Here is a 14,918-nt window from a genome sequence, read left to right on the forward strand (position 1 = left end):
CGGCCAGAGCTCGTCTGCGATTGGTTGACTGAAGTAATCAATTGACGATAAACCCCCTCAACCGCCCCCCCCCCCCCCCCCTACCCCACCCACACACAGCTGGGATGAGGAATGCAGCAGGGAGGGAGGGAGGGAGGGAGAGGGGTTGGCAGCGGGAAGACGAGGCAAAAAACGGTCTTGTTACATCATCACAACCCCTGGTATTATGTGCCCCCCTCCCCCCCTCCCCCCCTCTTTCCTCCCCTTGATGGATGGACGGGCTGATGGGAGGAGCAAGAGGAAGGCGCCCCTCGGTGAGCGCTGGCCGGCCCGTTTAGTCGCGGTGCCGGTAATCTCTGGCGACCTCGGCTGCCGCTCCACCGGCTGGATTTCCGCACTGCCGCATAAATATTCACGCAGTTCGGAGACGGGCTGACACACACACACACACACACACACACAACCTCTGTCTCCCTCCCTCTGCATCCGTCGCTCTGCATTTGCTTCTTTCCTTTCCTTGTGTGCCCCCCCCTCATACGTTTCTGGCAGCCATCGCTCTGCTCGCCGCTCGGCTCACGTCTCCCCGGCGTGCTGCCCCGTGACAACGAATCCAACCGAACGACCGCAGAATTTACGGCGGCGTCTCAATCGGGCCGGTGTCAGTATTTGGCAGGCTGAAGGGTTTTTAAGTTTATTTTTCATGGCATTGCTGCTTTATTAGATAATGGGCAGCCTAGCGAGATGACAGAGAGAGACAGGGAGATGGAGAGAGAGGAGAGGAGGGATCACTTTGATATTTATGTTTCCTCCTTGCCGCATCGTTTCAAGGAAAGGTTTGCTCGAGAGGTCAGAGGTCGCGGCGAGCTAAACATCCATCTGTGTCTGGCTCTAGGACAGGAAGCCGGGATGGTTTTGGTTGAATTGCAGTTTCTTTTTCTTTCTCCTCAAACAGTGGAAGTCAAAACGCTGGCTGCTTTCTGACAAATGCGACCGGTTTTCTGGCATAGTGGAGTGAGAAAAAAAAAAGATGACAGTCGAAGTCAGTGTCCCCCTTAAAATACTGACGCTGCATTTCACTTTATAATCCCCCCCCCTGCAGACAGAATAAGGGGGTGACAACGCCACATTTCATTTGTGCTGACTTAAAAAAAAATCAAAACGGATTGACAGAAAGGGAACGGCTGACATCTGAATTAATCCCACGGTTTTCATCCTCAAATCGGTGGAATTAGTAAAACACTGTTTGTCTGTGTATTTTACGCTGAGCGGCGCGGATCCCTCTTTTTAAATGAACACACCACTTTACATTAGTGCCGTCTAACAAAGACAGCCTTTCTTCCGCTGTCGCCTTTTTTAACGGCAAGGAGGAATCTCATTCCTTTACGGCGTCCTCTTCATCTCAGATGAGGAATTGTAGTGTTTTCATAGCACTCTTAAAAGCTTTTCTTGTCTGTTTTTTTCCCCGTGTGCGTCTACCACGGGCAACGCCTCCTTCTTTATTCTTGATTATTGGCGGAGGAGACGGAAGCAAATTCAAAAAGAAGAAAGGACTCATCGTATTGGCAGTGGTATCAAAAAAGACTAAAATGTGTTGCAGGGGAGGCGTACTTCAGTGTTGACGGCGGAGCTGCTTTGGTCTGATTGATATACTGGCGCAGCGGTCTGAGCATTTGATCAATATCCGACGTGCTGTAGCCGGAGTTGTTTTACTCCGACCTCCAAGCCCTCTGCAGCGTTATCCGCAGAAGACGCCTGGATTCACTCTTCATAAAACCTATTTTCAACACACTTAACGTTCCGGATGAGCGCCGTTATTTAATTTCAATTGACAAAAGTGATGTTCCGATCACAGGATATTGGATGTCGTGACCCTCCATACTGTGACCCTTGAGCTCTCTTCGTGTGAGACTTTTTTTTCATCAGGTTTCAAGACGCTCAAAGTGCTTTGAATGTGGAAATCGTATTCATATTAGCAGCCGCATCTCCGGCTCCGAAAGCGTACTTGGGAAGCAAACCGCATTCATGGATTTCAAAAGACGCTTGGTTAAATAGTCACAGTCCTCGCCAACTCCAAAACCTTCAACCGCGGGAATAAAACATAATGCAAACCAGCAGCATTTGAAAGGAATATGTAAAATCGGCCTTTTTTTTCATTTAGCTGTTGGAAGCCGGTGACAACTTCAAAAAGCCTCTCTTCATGCCCACGCTCAACGGCTGCAGTGGGAGCACTTACCAAATGAGAGAGCCGGCCTGAACAGCCGAGGAACAATTGCATTAATTTAGTGTGCTCAGCCACCTCGGCGGATAGTTTGTTTATATTGGATTACCCCGGTGTTACCTTGCCTGAACCTGCGATTCTCGCTAACAAGCCCGCCGAGCCTTTTACTGGAGAGCTTTCGCATACATTTTTTTCAGAGTTTATTTTTGGGGTTTATTCTTGTCGTTGTTGTCGGGCGAACTGATCGAGTGCCGCTGATTGGCGTTCGTCCCTCTCGTTTATGGCGCCCGAACAGGCGCCCGGGATGCGGCGGCGCGCGGACGTGCCAGTGCGTTGAAGTCATCGTTTCCCGCCCTTTTCACTCCAGTTCTACTTTCCGTGCAGCTCCCCGGTTGTCATCCATCTAAAGGACTGAACCCCAGATTAATTAATCATGTATATGCAAATGTAGGGTCATAGTGCCAGGAATTTCATTTTCTTGTCTTTTTTCCCACCCTTCTTCTTCTTCTTCTTCTTCTTCTTCTTCTTCTGCACCTTCAGCACCCACAACTGCTCACCTTTAGCCCCCCCCCCCCTCAACTCATTTTGAAGGGAGGAGATCCTTCCTAAGCTTCTAATTGGAGCAGAATATGATGGCTTACTTTCAGGGAAATGAACTGCTTGTTATCGGCTAGTTGGCTGAGAGATAAGAGAATCACAGTTTGTCTATTGAGGGAGTTGTTTAAAAAAAAAATGTTTTGTGGGGACTGAGTGTGTGTGTGTCTTATTTAATTAGTTTTAGAGTTGAAAGTCTTTCTGACCCAAATACAAGTACTCCCTATTTGCAGTGTCTTAATATTATTTATTTATTACTGGCGTTATTTTGGTTTATTTCATGTTTTGACAAAAGAAAAGCATTAAATCATGTTAAATTCCCATATATATTTCACTCTACCGTGTTTTCTTTGGACCGACTTCGAATCATTTGTTTCGTGGAGGCTTGACTGGTGCGATAAATGACAGTTTGAAGAAGCCAGCGTGTGATTTGTGGGTAATTTGGGAACCTCCCCTCGAAGGTATCAACCCTTTTTTTTTATTTTTTAAATGGCTCGTTTTGAGACTGTTAGTCATCTTCAGTCCGGGGAGGTATTTGGAAATGATCGACTTGTGCGTGTGCATGTCTGCCGGCGGGGCCGGCGTTCGGAGGGCTGGACGACTCCCAGCTTGGCCTGAGGAGGGAGGAGACAGTAATGCTCCTCTCCATAAGATGTGCCAACAGCTTATTTTTTTTCTCTCCTTTCGAGACCGAAGTTAACGCGTTCCTCTCCAGATTCCTCCCGCCCCCATGGGTAGGCACCCGGCAGCAGCCAATAGGAGGTCACATGGGCGTGATCCGCCACCGGCTTCCCGCCGGCAAAACACTTTAGATTGTGTTAAAATTCCCATTTGGTTTCGGATATAACTTATTATTTAATTTTTGTACCATATATAATGCTGGTAGAATAAGAACATGTTTAAATAAATGACTTTTTTATTTTATGATTGCGGCTTAGATCCGCTTTATGGCGTTCTGAGATCTGATGAATAATGTAAAAACCCGACCCTGGTACGACTTTTCATGGGAATAACGAGCGATGGATGGATTCATTTGAATACAGAGTTCATTCCCGCACGACGACCGAGTTATTATTCAAAATAGCCCCCTCTGGTGCGGAACGGTTAGAAAGAAACCGGCGTCTGCATTTCTTTTTGTTTATATATTTCGGCGGGAAACGGGAAGCCGGCTGTCCTCGCTTGTCACTGTCTGAGCGCTGTCACAGGGAATGAGTGCGGTGCATCATATTATCTTGTAATTGAATTGTAGCGGGAGGTAGGTTGGTAATCAGCGTACAGCAGGTAGTTCTCGTTCCAGTGTTTGACAGTAATGTCCTCTAATGGGAAGCTCTGGCTCTCCTCTTGTTCCAGGCCACTAGGTTTCCCTGGATCCCTGTGTGTGTGTGTGGGGCTGGCAGAAAGCGCTCGATTCTGCATCTCCCCGGCCAAAACTGAATTCCTTTCAACATTCCTGAAATAGTTCTTTTTTCATACACTCGACCTTGAGGACGTATCTCTCAAGGTGCCCAGCCTCCATCCGCGTGTGCCGAATTACTGGCGCGTGCCAACGGCCAAGTGACTTATTCGGTTGTATTTTTTGCGCCCCCCCCGGTGCTTTTATTGGGAGGAGGGGGTCTGTGGATCTGCAGCTCGAAATCATCCCTCGGTCATAATCCTCCTCCTCTCCCCTCGGCCTCCCACTCACCCTGTACAACTTAGCGAACGGCTCGGAGCTCATAAAAGAGGAAGTGATGGTGCTCTGGTAGTCAACACTGTGGGGGCGAGGTCAGAGTTGACGTATGAGAGCTGACACCGGCCCCCATCAGGACGCCGCCTGCTGCTTTGCTTCGTTACATATTCCAGCCATCTTCCCATTTCACAGACGGCTGGCGCAGAGGCCGATGTGACAAGGCTCTCACTCTCTCTCTCTCTCCCTCTCTCTCTCTCCATCCATCCATCCATCTGGGCGCGCTCTATTTTTTTCTCCCGCCGACGCTCATTTTCGCGGGGGCACCGGAGCACAACACCCCCCCCCCCCCCAAAAGAAAATTGCTGTGTCGCTGTCCGTAGTGGAGCGGCGAGGGTCTGAGTCACCGGCTGAGCGCAGAGCCACACCGCCACCACACGGCGCCGAGTAACAGGCTGGCAGCGGCCCTGTTCTCGCTGTGTGTTTTGCACCTGTGTGGGCGGGCGAGAGAGAGAGTGCATGTGTGTGTGTGGAAAGCGTCTTATCTGCACTCGTATGTGCGCAGTCATGTCTGCAATGCAGCACTTTGGGTATTTGTCTTCATTTTCTTCTTTCGGGAGTCGGTATTGTTTATGTTGTGTGTCCCGATGCCTCCCAGGCTGTTTGTTAGATGAGAGGATTACTGGCGCTGTGGGGGAACAGAGGGATGCTTTATTTTTTTGCCCTGATTGCATAGTGTGTGCTCTCTCTCTCTCTCTCTCTCTCTCTCTCTCTCTCTCTGGAGTAGGCACCCCAGTCCTAACAGGATCACTTTTACATCTGCTCCCTTGTCAAATGTTCCCCGGAAATAGGCGCGGCGCTGAGAGTAAACATATGGATACGAGTCAATTTTCATAGTTTGATCGCTCCTGGAGAATTTCCAAAATAACGCGATTGCCCCCCCCCCCCCCCTTCACTTTTTATTTTTCAAAGTCAGAGTAGAAGTCACCCCCGATTCACACGGCGAGATGATCTAAAAAGATGATGAGATACTTTGTCAGATTTGGGTGTAGAGTCGGGCGATGTTGTTTTTTTCTTCTTCCTGTGCTATTGAGCGTCGAAGGGAAAACGAGCCTCGTCACCACAACACAGTCACCCAGGATTTACAGACTGCTCTGAAGATAGATGTGCTTCTGTTTCTGCTCCTGCTTCATGTTTCCGTGAGGACTTTACGCACTCTTCTGCATCCACACTATAGGCGGAATACATTAAACCCACTGACACATTTATATTTAGTTTTCGTTGCCTATTAAAGTTTCGAGGATTACTGCATACACGGTTTATGTCACAGGGATTGAGACGATAACCGCTCGCTGGAAGCTTGTCGAGAAGGTTCTTCCCATTAAATAGTCCCTTCACAGTATGCATGAAGTAGAATGACGTCCTCATCTGTTGCACTTCAGCCATTTCAGGACAAAAGACTTATCTTTTTGGGGGGGAATTCAAGCTAAATGTCCCAAAAATTCCACTTCTAAAAATACAAAAATAATGCCGCAAACTGGCATGTGATGCAGAAAGAAACATTTTCAATATGTGTGCACCGGTTTGAGGACGACATCAAACATTCTTTTGACAGAGTGCTAAAATCGTATGACTAGAAAATTAAGAATACAAAAAAAAGATGTATCTGTTTAGCTTCTATAGTCCATGTAGTCTTACTGTGTGTGTGTGTGTGTGTGTGTTCTTATTTCCCTGATTCCCTTCCCTGCAAGGGTCCATCCCGGTGAGGTTTTCCATGTCCCCGTTCCCATCGGCTCCCCTTCTGTGCTCTCCTGTCGCCGTCAGCATTTAACCCGTGATTGGAGACAGCGGGCGCCGCTCTCTCTCCGGAGACTGCGTCCAATCAGGGCAGCCGAATCGGATACAGAAAGGAAGAAGCGGCCAAAAAGATTGCCGGCAATGTTTATTTTAGCGACGGGAGAAAAAGCAGTTGGTTTTATTTTCCTCCTCCTGACGATGGAGACGACAGCAGTTAGCCTAGCTTAGCATAACGACCGGAAGTAGTTTGACCCGCTCCATCCGAAGTGAGGGAGTAAAAGAAAGACTTGTATTTGTAGATTCTTACGTTTTTTTACGTTGCACACTTTTTAGTTGTTGTTTGTTTTTAGTTCTGAGGGCGACGTTGGTCCCCGCCCCGACACGTTTTCCCAGAATGCCGAGCCGGTTCCTCTAAACATTTTCCCCCCCTTCCCTGCATCTGCCGCTCTGAATACTTATCGGCCACTGTGGTTTTCCCCGGGCGGCGTTATATTCTCCTTTGTGTCAACATGTGGAACATAACGGGTCATTTTAGCATTCGCAGTTCCACATCGCCGCGGTGCCATTGCACCAGCCGCACACAGCCTTAATTACCCTCCACAGTTTTGGAAATGGATTATTTTTGTTTTCGGGCACACGGCCAGGGTTCGCTTATTGTTCCGTGTGTGTGTGTGTGTATACATTGTTGTGTGTGTTCACATACTCTCCCATGCAGTCTTTTTCCACCTGTACGCTGGCGGCCGAGAGGGTTACCTTCCCCGCACATCGGCGTCGTTTCCCTCTTAACTGAGACGCCGTTCTCGCAAAAAAAAAAGGAGACATCTTTCTCCTCCACCCCCGGCTGCGAGAGCAACTGTGAAGTTGTCCCGGCCGGCGAAGACGCAACACTCCATGAGGGCAAGTGCAGGTTGACGTTGAATCCCCTCATGGAGTGGTGTGTGTAGGTGTGTGTAGGTGTGTGTGTTTACCCAATCATAACGTATTTGTGCCTTTCTGATTGAATTACACCGGCGCCTTTATAGAGAGAAATGGTGGCGGACCATCTCCTCGAGTGCTTATGAGGGAGCAGACACTTTGTGTGCGTCTCCGCGGTGACCCGACTCAATCTGCATACGATTACCCCTCAGCGGACCTGTAACCCAATTTACGAGCTGATCACCTCCTCTCCAGAGGGAGAGCACACGCGCCTCCTCGAGTGGCAGTAAAATGGGAGGCGGTGACATAACATTTGTCGAGCTTTACGGTGGTGCCCTGTAAACTGGGTATGCATCACATCCTCTATTTTATTTTATTTTTTTCATGCATGTTTACAAGCGTCTCGGTCGCATCTGCGTCTTTCTCGGCCGTCGGTTGAGCGCCGGGATTATTTTTCACGAGTACATTTAACGATGCGGTGTTTTCAAAATGAAGACGCTCCACTAAAGAAGAGGAAACTGGGTTCTATAAAAACGATCCGCAGCATTATAAAGCGCTTTAAATGCAGAAAGAGGAAGTCACGAGGGAAGTGGGGAATGACTTGAGGTCAGTTCCCAGTGAACTCCTTCCTCAGAGTGAGCGTCAAATTTACATGATGAATGTTGAATAATGGTAAATATGGATATTTTCAAAGTGTAATTAGCGTTAAGAATCAAAAGACCTTTTATGGAATTTTTCCTCGACTTAACCTTGGTTTGTAATTTGCCGTATATTTGAATTTAAGCCTTGGGTGATGTTATTTGCGAATACATTTCAATATTTAAGAAAAAAATGCATCTATGCAGACAATTACCCTTTGGGCATCGTTTTTTTTTTCCTTCATATAAATCAAATCCGTGGTTTGTCTTTGGCTTCTTTCATGAGGATGAAATACTTTTTTTTATATAAATGAAGCCCCAGTCTTTTTACACAGTTCGACAAATGAGACCAACATGACAAACATAAAAACTAGGCAGGCCTGACAAATGGCTCCGTCTTTGTTTCATGGCGTGGTTAAATCGGGATATGGCTAAGACCCCATTTCGATGTGGCGTCGGCGAAGGCGGCTCCATTAAACCTCGATGTTCCATGCGGGGCGACAGCGCAAACATTTGTTCTGTGATCATTTAGCAAAACAGCTGACAGTTTACCAGCTCCCTTGGACCCCAGGACGCCGCTCGGGGGGGGGGCGGCGGCTGACTTGTTTGCTCACGGCCCGCGGACGCCGCTCGCGCCCGATTGGCCCGAAACGCAAAGTTGTTGTTCTCACAAAGCTGATTGGCCTATTCCCCCACCGGTTGTGATCTGGCGGAATGGAAATCTGGTGAGCTGGGAAATGTTAATCGAGTTCAATTAGGCTTTGTAGCATGTTTGTTTGCTGCCAACAGATTAGGAAGAATCCCCACCCCTCACTTACTGAAGTGAACAATAACCCTCTGTCAAAATAAGGGACGGGCAATTTGAGGATAGGTGTGAGGTAACGGGCATGAGAGATAAAAAACTGCAACAGTCGGGCCGGAGTTCACCCTTAAGGGGAAATATATATATATATATTTGTTTTATTGCCTTATTTTCTTAAAGCTGGAGATGCGTTCAAAACCCAGAGCGGTAATCGAATGCTTTTGGGGTGGTTTGGAAAAAAAGCGTATTTTTCTTTATCCAATTCCACCGTTGAAAACAGCCACTGTTGTTTTCAGTAACGATCAGCCATTTCGTTGTCTTTGTTTTTTACGCTCTCAAATAATATAGTCCAAAAACTGTGATATCCACTTTTGCAGAGATGCATCTGTGCTGCGTTGCACGATGCGATGCATTACACTAAAGTGGCAAACATCTGCTGGTCGGACACAAAAACAGATCATGCTTTCTCATTCTTTGAGAGGTACATTTTCAGCCGTGATGGGGGGAAAAAAGAAGAGTGGACTGAGTGTTCGTATTTGCGGTGATGCTGAGAAAGTGTTGGCTGAGCCACGCCGTCTGCTCTGAGGCCATAATGCATTTCCTGTGTTTCCTGAATGCCTCTAGGTGGAGCAGACGGGGTCGTGGTCACCTGGTGGGACGTAGTACACAAGCGTAAAATACTCCATTACAAAAACCAGCAGAGTGGCCGCCTTCTGAGACTTGTATCGTGACGCATCGTGGGGCGCTGCAGGGCTGAGTCTTAACACCCGTACACGATGCCCTTTAACACCTCCACTTCCCTCGCTTTGAAGTCAGCGGGTTTTCCAGAGTGTTTTCTTCTTGTAGTCGGGGCGCCGCTCGGCGGGCAGCGAGGAAACCAATTGTTATTAAAGAGTGCCGCGTGGGCGTTTTTTCCTGCGTATGCGCACACCCGGGAGACTTATCAGCGGCAGGACTTCATGCACACGTTAGCCAAACTAATCTTGTTCTCGGTTTGAGCCGCGGCCCGCTTACGTGACCTTTCCCGCCCCCACCGGCTGTTTCCAGGGGTTGTGTGAGTGAAACTCGAATTAGGGAACATGATTAGAAGTGAGACCAATCTCGGCCGAGGTTGTCTTACCGTGAGCCTCCCGAGTTATTATCGTCCGCAAACTAATTAGCCACTTCTCGATAAGCGAGGGTAGACCCCCGTGTTGCCATGGCAACGGTTAGACTTCATCACAATGAGAGGAGTGCGGTGTTGGGTGGAGTCTCCTGAAGAGTTTCCTTTTTGCTCGAGTTTTTCCACTCCCCGCTCCTGGTTGTGCAATGTATTCTTTTTTTTTCTTTTCGTCGCCTTGCTCGTGAGTGGACCTGTTTACTTTGAGGAAATCAGAAAGGAGGCTTCTGAGGATGCGACGGCAAAGCGTTCTCGGGAAATGAAGATGCAGACTTATTGTTGCTGGTTTGGGATCACGCCGGATCAGGAAAAGATGCTGCAGATTTGGCATCGTCGGCGGCAAAATGAGCCGTCGACTCCGCCTGGCAGTCAATTCGCAGGGATAACAGCGAACCCAGATACATTTAAAGGCAACTTCCCCCTCAAACTGTTTGTTTTTCATCTTTCAGCTTATTTCTTCTTCTTTTAAACTGCTATCCTACATTTCCCAGAGAGCCTTTCAACATCCTCAAGAGGACATGGATGGAGTGCTATGTGGAACGATTAGAAACCAACTCTTTCGATGATCGCTTTATTGATTCGGTCGTATATATAAAGCGAACCCGGCTACAATGAGAGAACGTGCTGCTCAGAAGGACCACATCCTGGCTCCCGTCCTCTGAGCACTGTGCGCGTGCTAATTTGAGTGCCAATGTAGCAACATTCATGATGTGAACTCTGCACCTCTGCTAATTGATGGCACCTGAAGGGAAAACGAGGGAGGGAGGGGAGAACACACAGCACTGACACGTGACACCCGGCGACACCGGCGTCTCTCACTGACGGGAACCGGTGCATCTTTTGTCGTTAAACTCCTTTCCTTTTCTCTTTCTCTTTCTCTCCATCTTTTCTGCGGGACACTTAAACACCCACCAGTGACCCTTACCGTGCCTCACCGTACAGCGCGACGACATAAATCTGCACGGTTTAATCAATTTCCCCGCCAACGTCCCCCCCCCCCCTCGACTCCTGCCCGCGCCGCACCTCTCTGATTGGTGCCCGATTCGCTTCTTTGGTAAATAAAATATTTATAGAGGCTCAATTAGCGGAGCCTGTTGAGTCTTCGGCAGCTGTGCTTGCCAGCTGTTTTTTAAAGGAAGAGCGATGCAGCGAGGTGAGGCGAGGGAAAAGAGGATGTCAGGCACAGGAAGGGGGGGGTTGGGGGGATCAGGCGAGAGCAGGCCCGACAGCTTGTTTTTTTATTGGGTGTGGGCCCAGTTTTTTTCTTTCTTTTAATACACAACCCTGTAAAAAAGCAGCAGAGGAATAAGCTCTTCGATCAAAGTGTATCGTTTCAAAAAGGGGCCAAAGCTCCATCCTCTCAGTCGCTTTACTGGAGACCCCGTTGTACAGTCGTCATATACGGGATCCCAACATGGAGACCCTGCAGGGGGAACCGATGTGATCACCTGAACATGCTCAGCAGCAGGTTGCCGTCGTGGTTCGCCCCGGTTAAAACTGTCCATTTAATAATCTGTGTTTCTTATACACCCAGAGATGGAGAAGAAAAGGAAAAGCCTGAGGATGGGGGAAAGAAAAACGCCGTTTGCCTGCTGTGCATAGATAATGCGACTTTTCCCGACTGACGGTCGGTGGGCTTCATTAATTGCCTTATCGTGGAGACCCCCCGCTGCTCTGCCCCTGACGACCGAACACTGAGACGAGCTGCTTTTCTTTTCTTCCCCTCCACATCCCTTTTCGAGAGGAGAGTCGTCGCGGGTCTGCAGATTTTCTGCGGCTTTATAGTTTTTCCTCGGGGTCAAATGCGAGACGAGTGGCACACAGTCTGTCGCCAGTCGACTCGATATATGTCTGAGGTGGTGACACTCGATTCAAATATAAACACAATAGTGTGCAGGGGCAGACGGGGGAGAAAAGAACGAGCGTGTGAACGCAGGGATATATTTGTTGAGAAGTCATGAAACCATATTCACTGGTTATGAGGACGCCCGCTCGCCTTCTCGTCTCACTCGGGAACACGAGAATTACGTGCAGCGTCCTTTTAGTCTGTGTGTTCTTGTGGAAAGCAAAAAGGAGGCCGTTGCGCCTCAGTGCCGCACGGAGGTAAAGCAAATAAATAAAAACCGGGTCTTGATTGATAGTGATACAAGGATTCGCTGGCAAAGCACATGAACCGGCGGTCCGATGCCAGCACTGAAAGTGGTCTTGTCATGGTTGCCGCATACCCTTTTCATGATTACAAATAGCCTCCGTCTGGCTTGGCGAGGATGTGCGTTGGCTCGAAAAGCATCAGAGGCCCTTTTTTCTTATAGTCGCTCCCTGCCTAATTCCCCTTTTCCCTCTGTCCTTCTTTTCGTTTCAGTGGAGGGCTGCACGGATTGGTCGGTGGACTACCTGAAATACAAGGTGCTTCTGGGGGAACCTGTGCGGATTAAGTGCGCGCTGTTCTATGGATACATCCGGGCCAACTACACCCATGCGCAGAGCGCAGGACTTAGCCTCATGTGGTACAAAAGCGCGGGACACGGGGACTTCGAGGAGCCCATCAGTTTCGACGGCACGAGGATGATCAAGGAGGAGGACGCCATCTGGTTCCGGCCGGCCGAGCTGGACGACATGGGGTACTATTCCTGCGTGTTACGGTAAGTTCCCCCCCCCCAAAAGCCATTTTGGTGATATCTCGTGTCGTCTCTCATCTCTGGCCAGAAGAGCCGACCGTTGGTTCACAGTGAGTCTTCTAACAGTACGAGGCCCCCCCTTTTTCCACGCTTTATATGCTAAATTATATCTTTATCCTCCTCTGGGGGGAAATAAGCCATTAGGTGCAACTGGTAAATCCATAAATCGTGTGTGTGTGTGGGGGGTTCCTTCTTACTTCAACAATGAAAAAAGAACCTGTAAAAGAGCAAGAAACGAGATGAAAGAGGACGGACGGTGATAAAGAGCGAGAGGATTGAGTGAAGGGAAACGGCCGCTGAGATAAAAGTGAAAAGAGATTGGCCCTATCTTCCTTTTCCACTCGCCTGATGGTGGAGGTAGACGATTGTTTGATTCATGAGCTCCATAAAGGGATGGCATTTTCCGAGCCACCGAGCTCATATTGGCAGAAGTTTTCATTCGCGTGGAGGGTGTCTGCGGCAAGGACAGGAGGAACTTTGAAACGCACCTCCCTGAAAGATGGGAGCCTCATTCTTTTAGAAATCAGAAGACACACACACACACGCACACATTTGTATTTCAATCAAAACACAAATGATTCAGGACATTTGTTACACCGGCAACGAAATGGACCCAGGACAATGTTGCACTCCTTGTTTTTCACAAGCTCAATTCTAAGAGTTTTTGTATATTACCGTTCATCGCCGTTACCGCTCGCTCCTTTGCCGTGAATAGAGACGGGCAGCGCCGATCCAACAACCCTCCGTTCATGGACATTGGCAGTGCTTTCCGCGGGTAGACAATCAGTCAGCTCCCGAGTTATTGTGTAATCACGCAGAAAGTAGAGCCGCGAGATTTGATTTGGAGTCGCGCCGCTTTGTCGCCATTCAAAACCGAAATTAAGAGGCGACACTTATTTGTCCAAATGTTGAAATAACAAAGGTTCTGAATGCGGAGCGCTTTTCCATCGCGCCGGATTCCTCTCTGCGGACATTTCTTTGGGACTGTTGTTGTCTTTCTCCCGGCTTTAAGCACATGGACGTTCACTTTTGTTACAGTTTGTGCAGCTGCTCTCAATATTTGCCGCGCCGACGGAATATTTCAAACTCTGACCTTTTTATTGACAATGCCGCGCACTGACGCCACAATCAGCTCCTCTGATTTCCCTCATGTGAATCAGAGCTTCCGATGCAGGTGTGCACGCGAGTTGTGTGTGTATGTGTGTGTGCTTGGATCTTCACAGTTGTATAGGGATCAGACATGCGACGCACTGATTGGCTCCAGCACTCCAAGGCCGTGTCAGGGTTCCCGACGCGTTTTGATTGTTTGTAGATTGGCGATGAAATTATATGTATTATTTTTTTGAAATACAGATTCAACAAAACACAAAACGTTGGCGAGCTGCTTGCTTTGTCCAACGATACCATCAAACAGCTCAAGATATGATATGTGGGTGATAATTCTTGGTGGGGTTTCCCCTCAAGCCTCATCCACCAGCTGTGTTAATTGAACGCCCCAAAAGTTTAATCTGTCACGATGTGTTTACTCTGCCTTTTTGAAGAAGCGAGCTGAATAATGTGCTTTTTTGTTGTTTTTGTTCTATAGTAATAACTTATTAACCTTCTAGGTACAGAGTATTCTCTCTGTGCCGGCTCATTAGTCGGCGCTGCGCAGCGACATATTGTGGCTTCTCACAGTGGGACTGATTAAAAGGCTCGGGAGGGTTATGTTAGTGCTTACTGTGTGTGTGTGTGTGTGTGTGTGTGTGTGTCACATGTTTGGTTTAATGCAGCTTTCTGAAGTGCACAGCAATGCATCAGACTGGACCAAGAGGGACCATTAGATTAGAATGATTTATAAGTCAGTAATTAGGCCACGCCTCCATCCAGATGACTGACGGTGCTTTAAGGGAAGCAGACTTTTTGATTGCTCTCCCAATAGCGCATGCCACCATACACATTCCACATACGGTGGAAAATGTCTGACCCCCCCCCAACATGTCCCATGATGCATTTTCTCAAAAGGGAGAAAGGTCAAAGAGAGCGTCTCCGAAGTGCCGCGCCACAGTAATAACACTGGAACCGCCGCCGTTAAAAGCCGCTGACCTGAAACGGCGACGGTGCGACGTCCGCCGCGTTAACCCGTTTTTTTCGCCTCGTTCCTTTTGAAAAGAAAATCGCGGCACCGGGTTCAGCCGATCTTTTTGCTGTTGTTGTTGTTGACGCAAGCAACCCCCGTCACGCCGACGTGACTCGTCCCACGTTTGCAGTCGCCTCGGCCAAAATCTCAGGATTGCTCTCCTCCCGTTTGTCTCGGCAGCGCGGGGTCCTCTAGACGATCAGCGCTCGCTCATGTTAACACATCACATTTTGGATTAGCCTCTTGGCAGCGCTTCTCCCCTTCCCCCCCCCCCTCCTCCCACCACCACCATTTCAGAAACATAAAAGGATCGAGGGGAATTAGAGCGCTGAGCGGTGGAACCAATGAACCGC

At 48.6% G+C, this 14,918-nt stretch overlaps 1 protein-coding gene across 2 annotated transcripts in view; it reads left to right on the plus strand.

Annotated features, from left to right (window-relative positions):
* Positions 1 to 14,918, plus strand: part of il1rapl1b (interleukin 1 receptor accessory protein-like 1b) — a 161,752-nt gene that overhangs the window by 49,776 nt on the left and 97,058 nt on the right. For both annotated transcript variants that reach the window (XM_056431407.1, XM_056431408.1), the window contains exon 3: positions 12,131 to 12,410. In XM_056431407.1, the coding sequence (XP_056287382.1) occupies positions 12,131 to 12,410 (280 nt within the window). The remainder of the gene's footprint in view (positions 1 to 12,130; positions 12,411 to 14,918) is intronic.

The sequence above is a fragment of the Pseudoliparis swirei genome, chromosome 14 (assembly GCF_029220125.1).
Source record: "Pseudoliparis swirei isolate HS2019 ecotype Mariana Trench chromosome 14, NWPU_hadal_v1, whole genome shotgun sequence".
In the NCBI taxonomy this organism is placed as follows: Eukaryota; Metazoa; Chordata; class Actinopteri; order Perciformes; family Liparidae; genus Pseudoliparis; species Pseudoliparis swirei.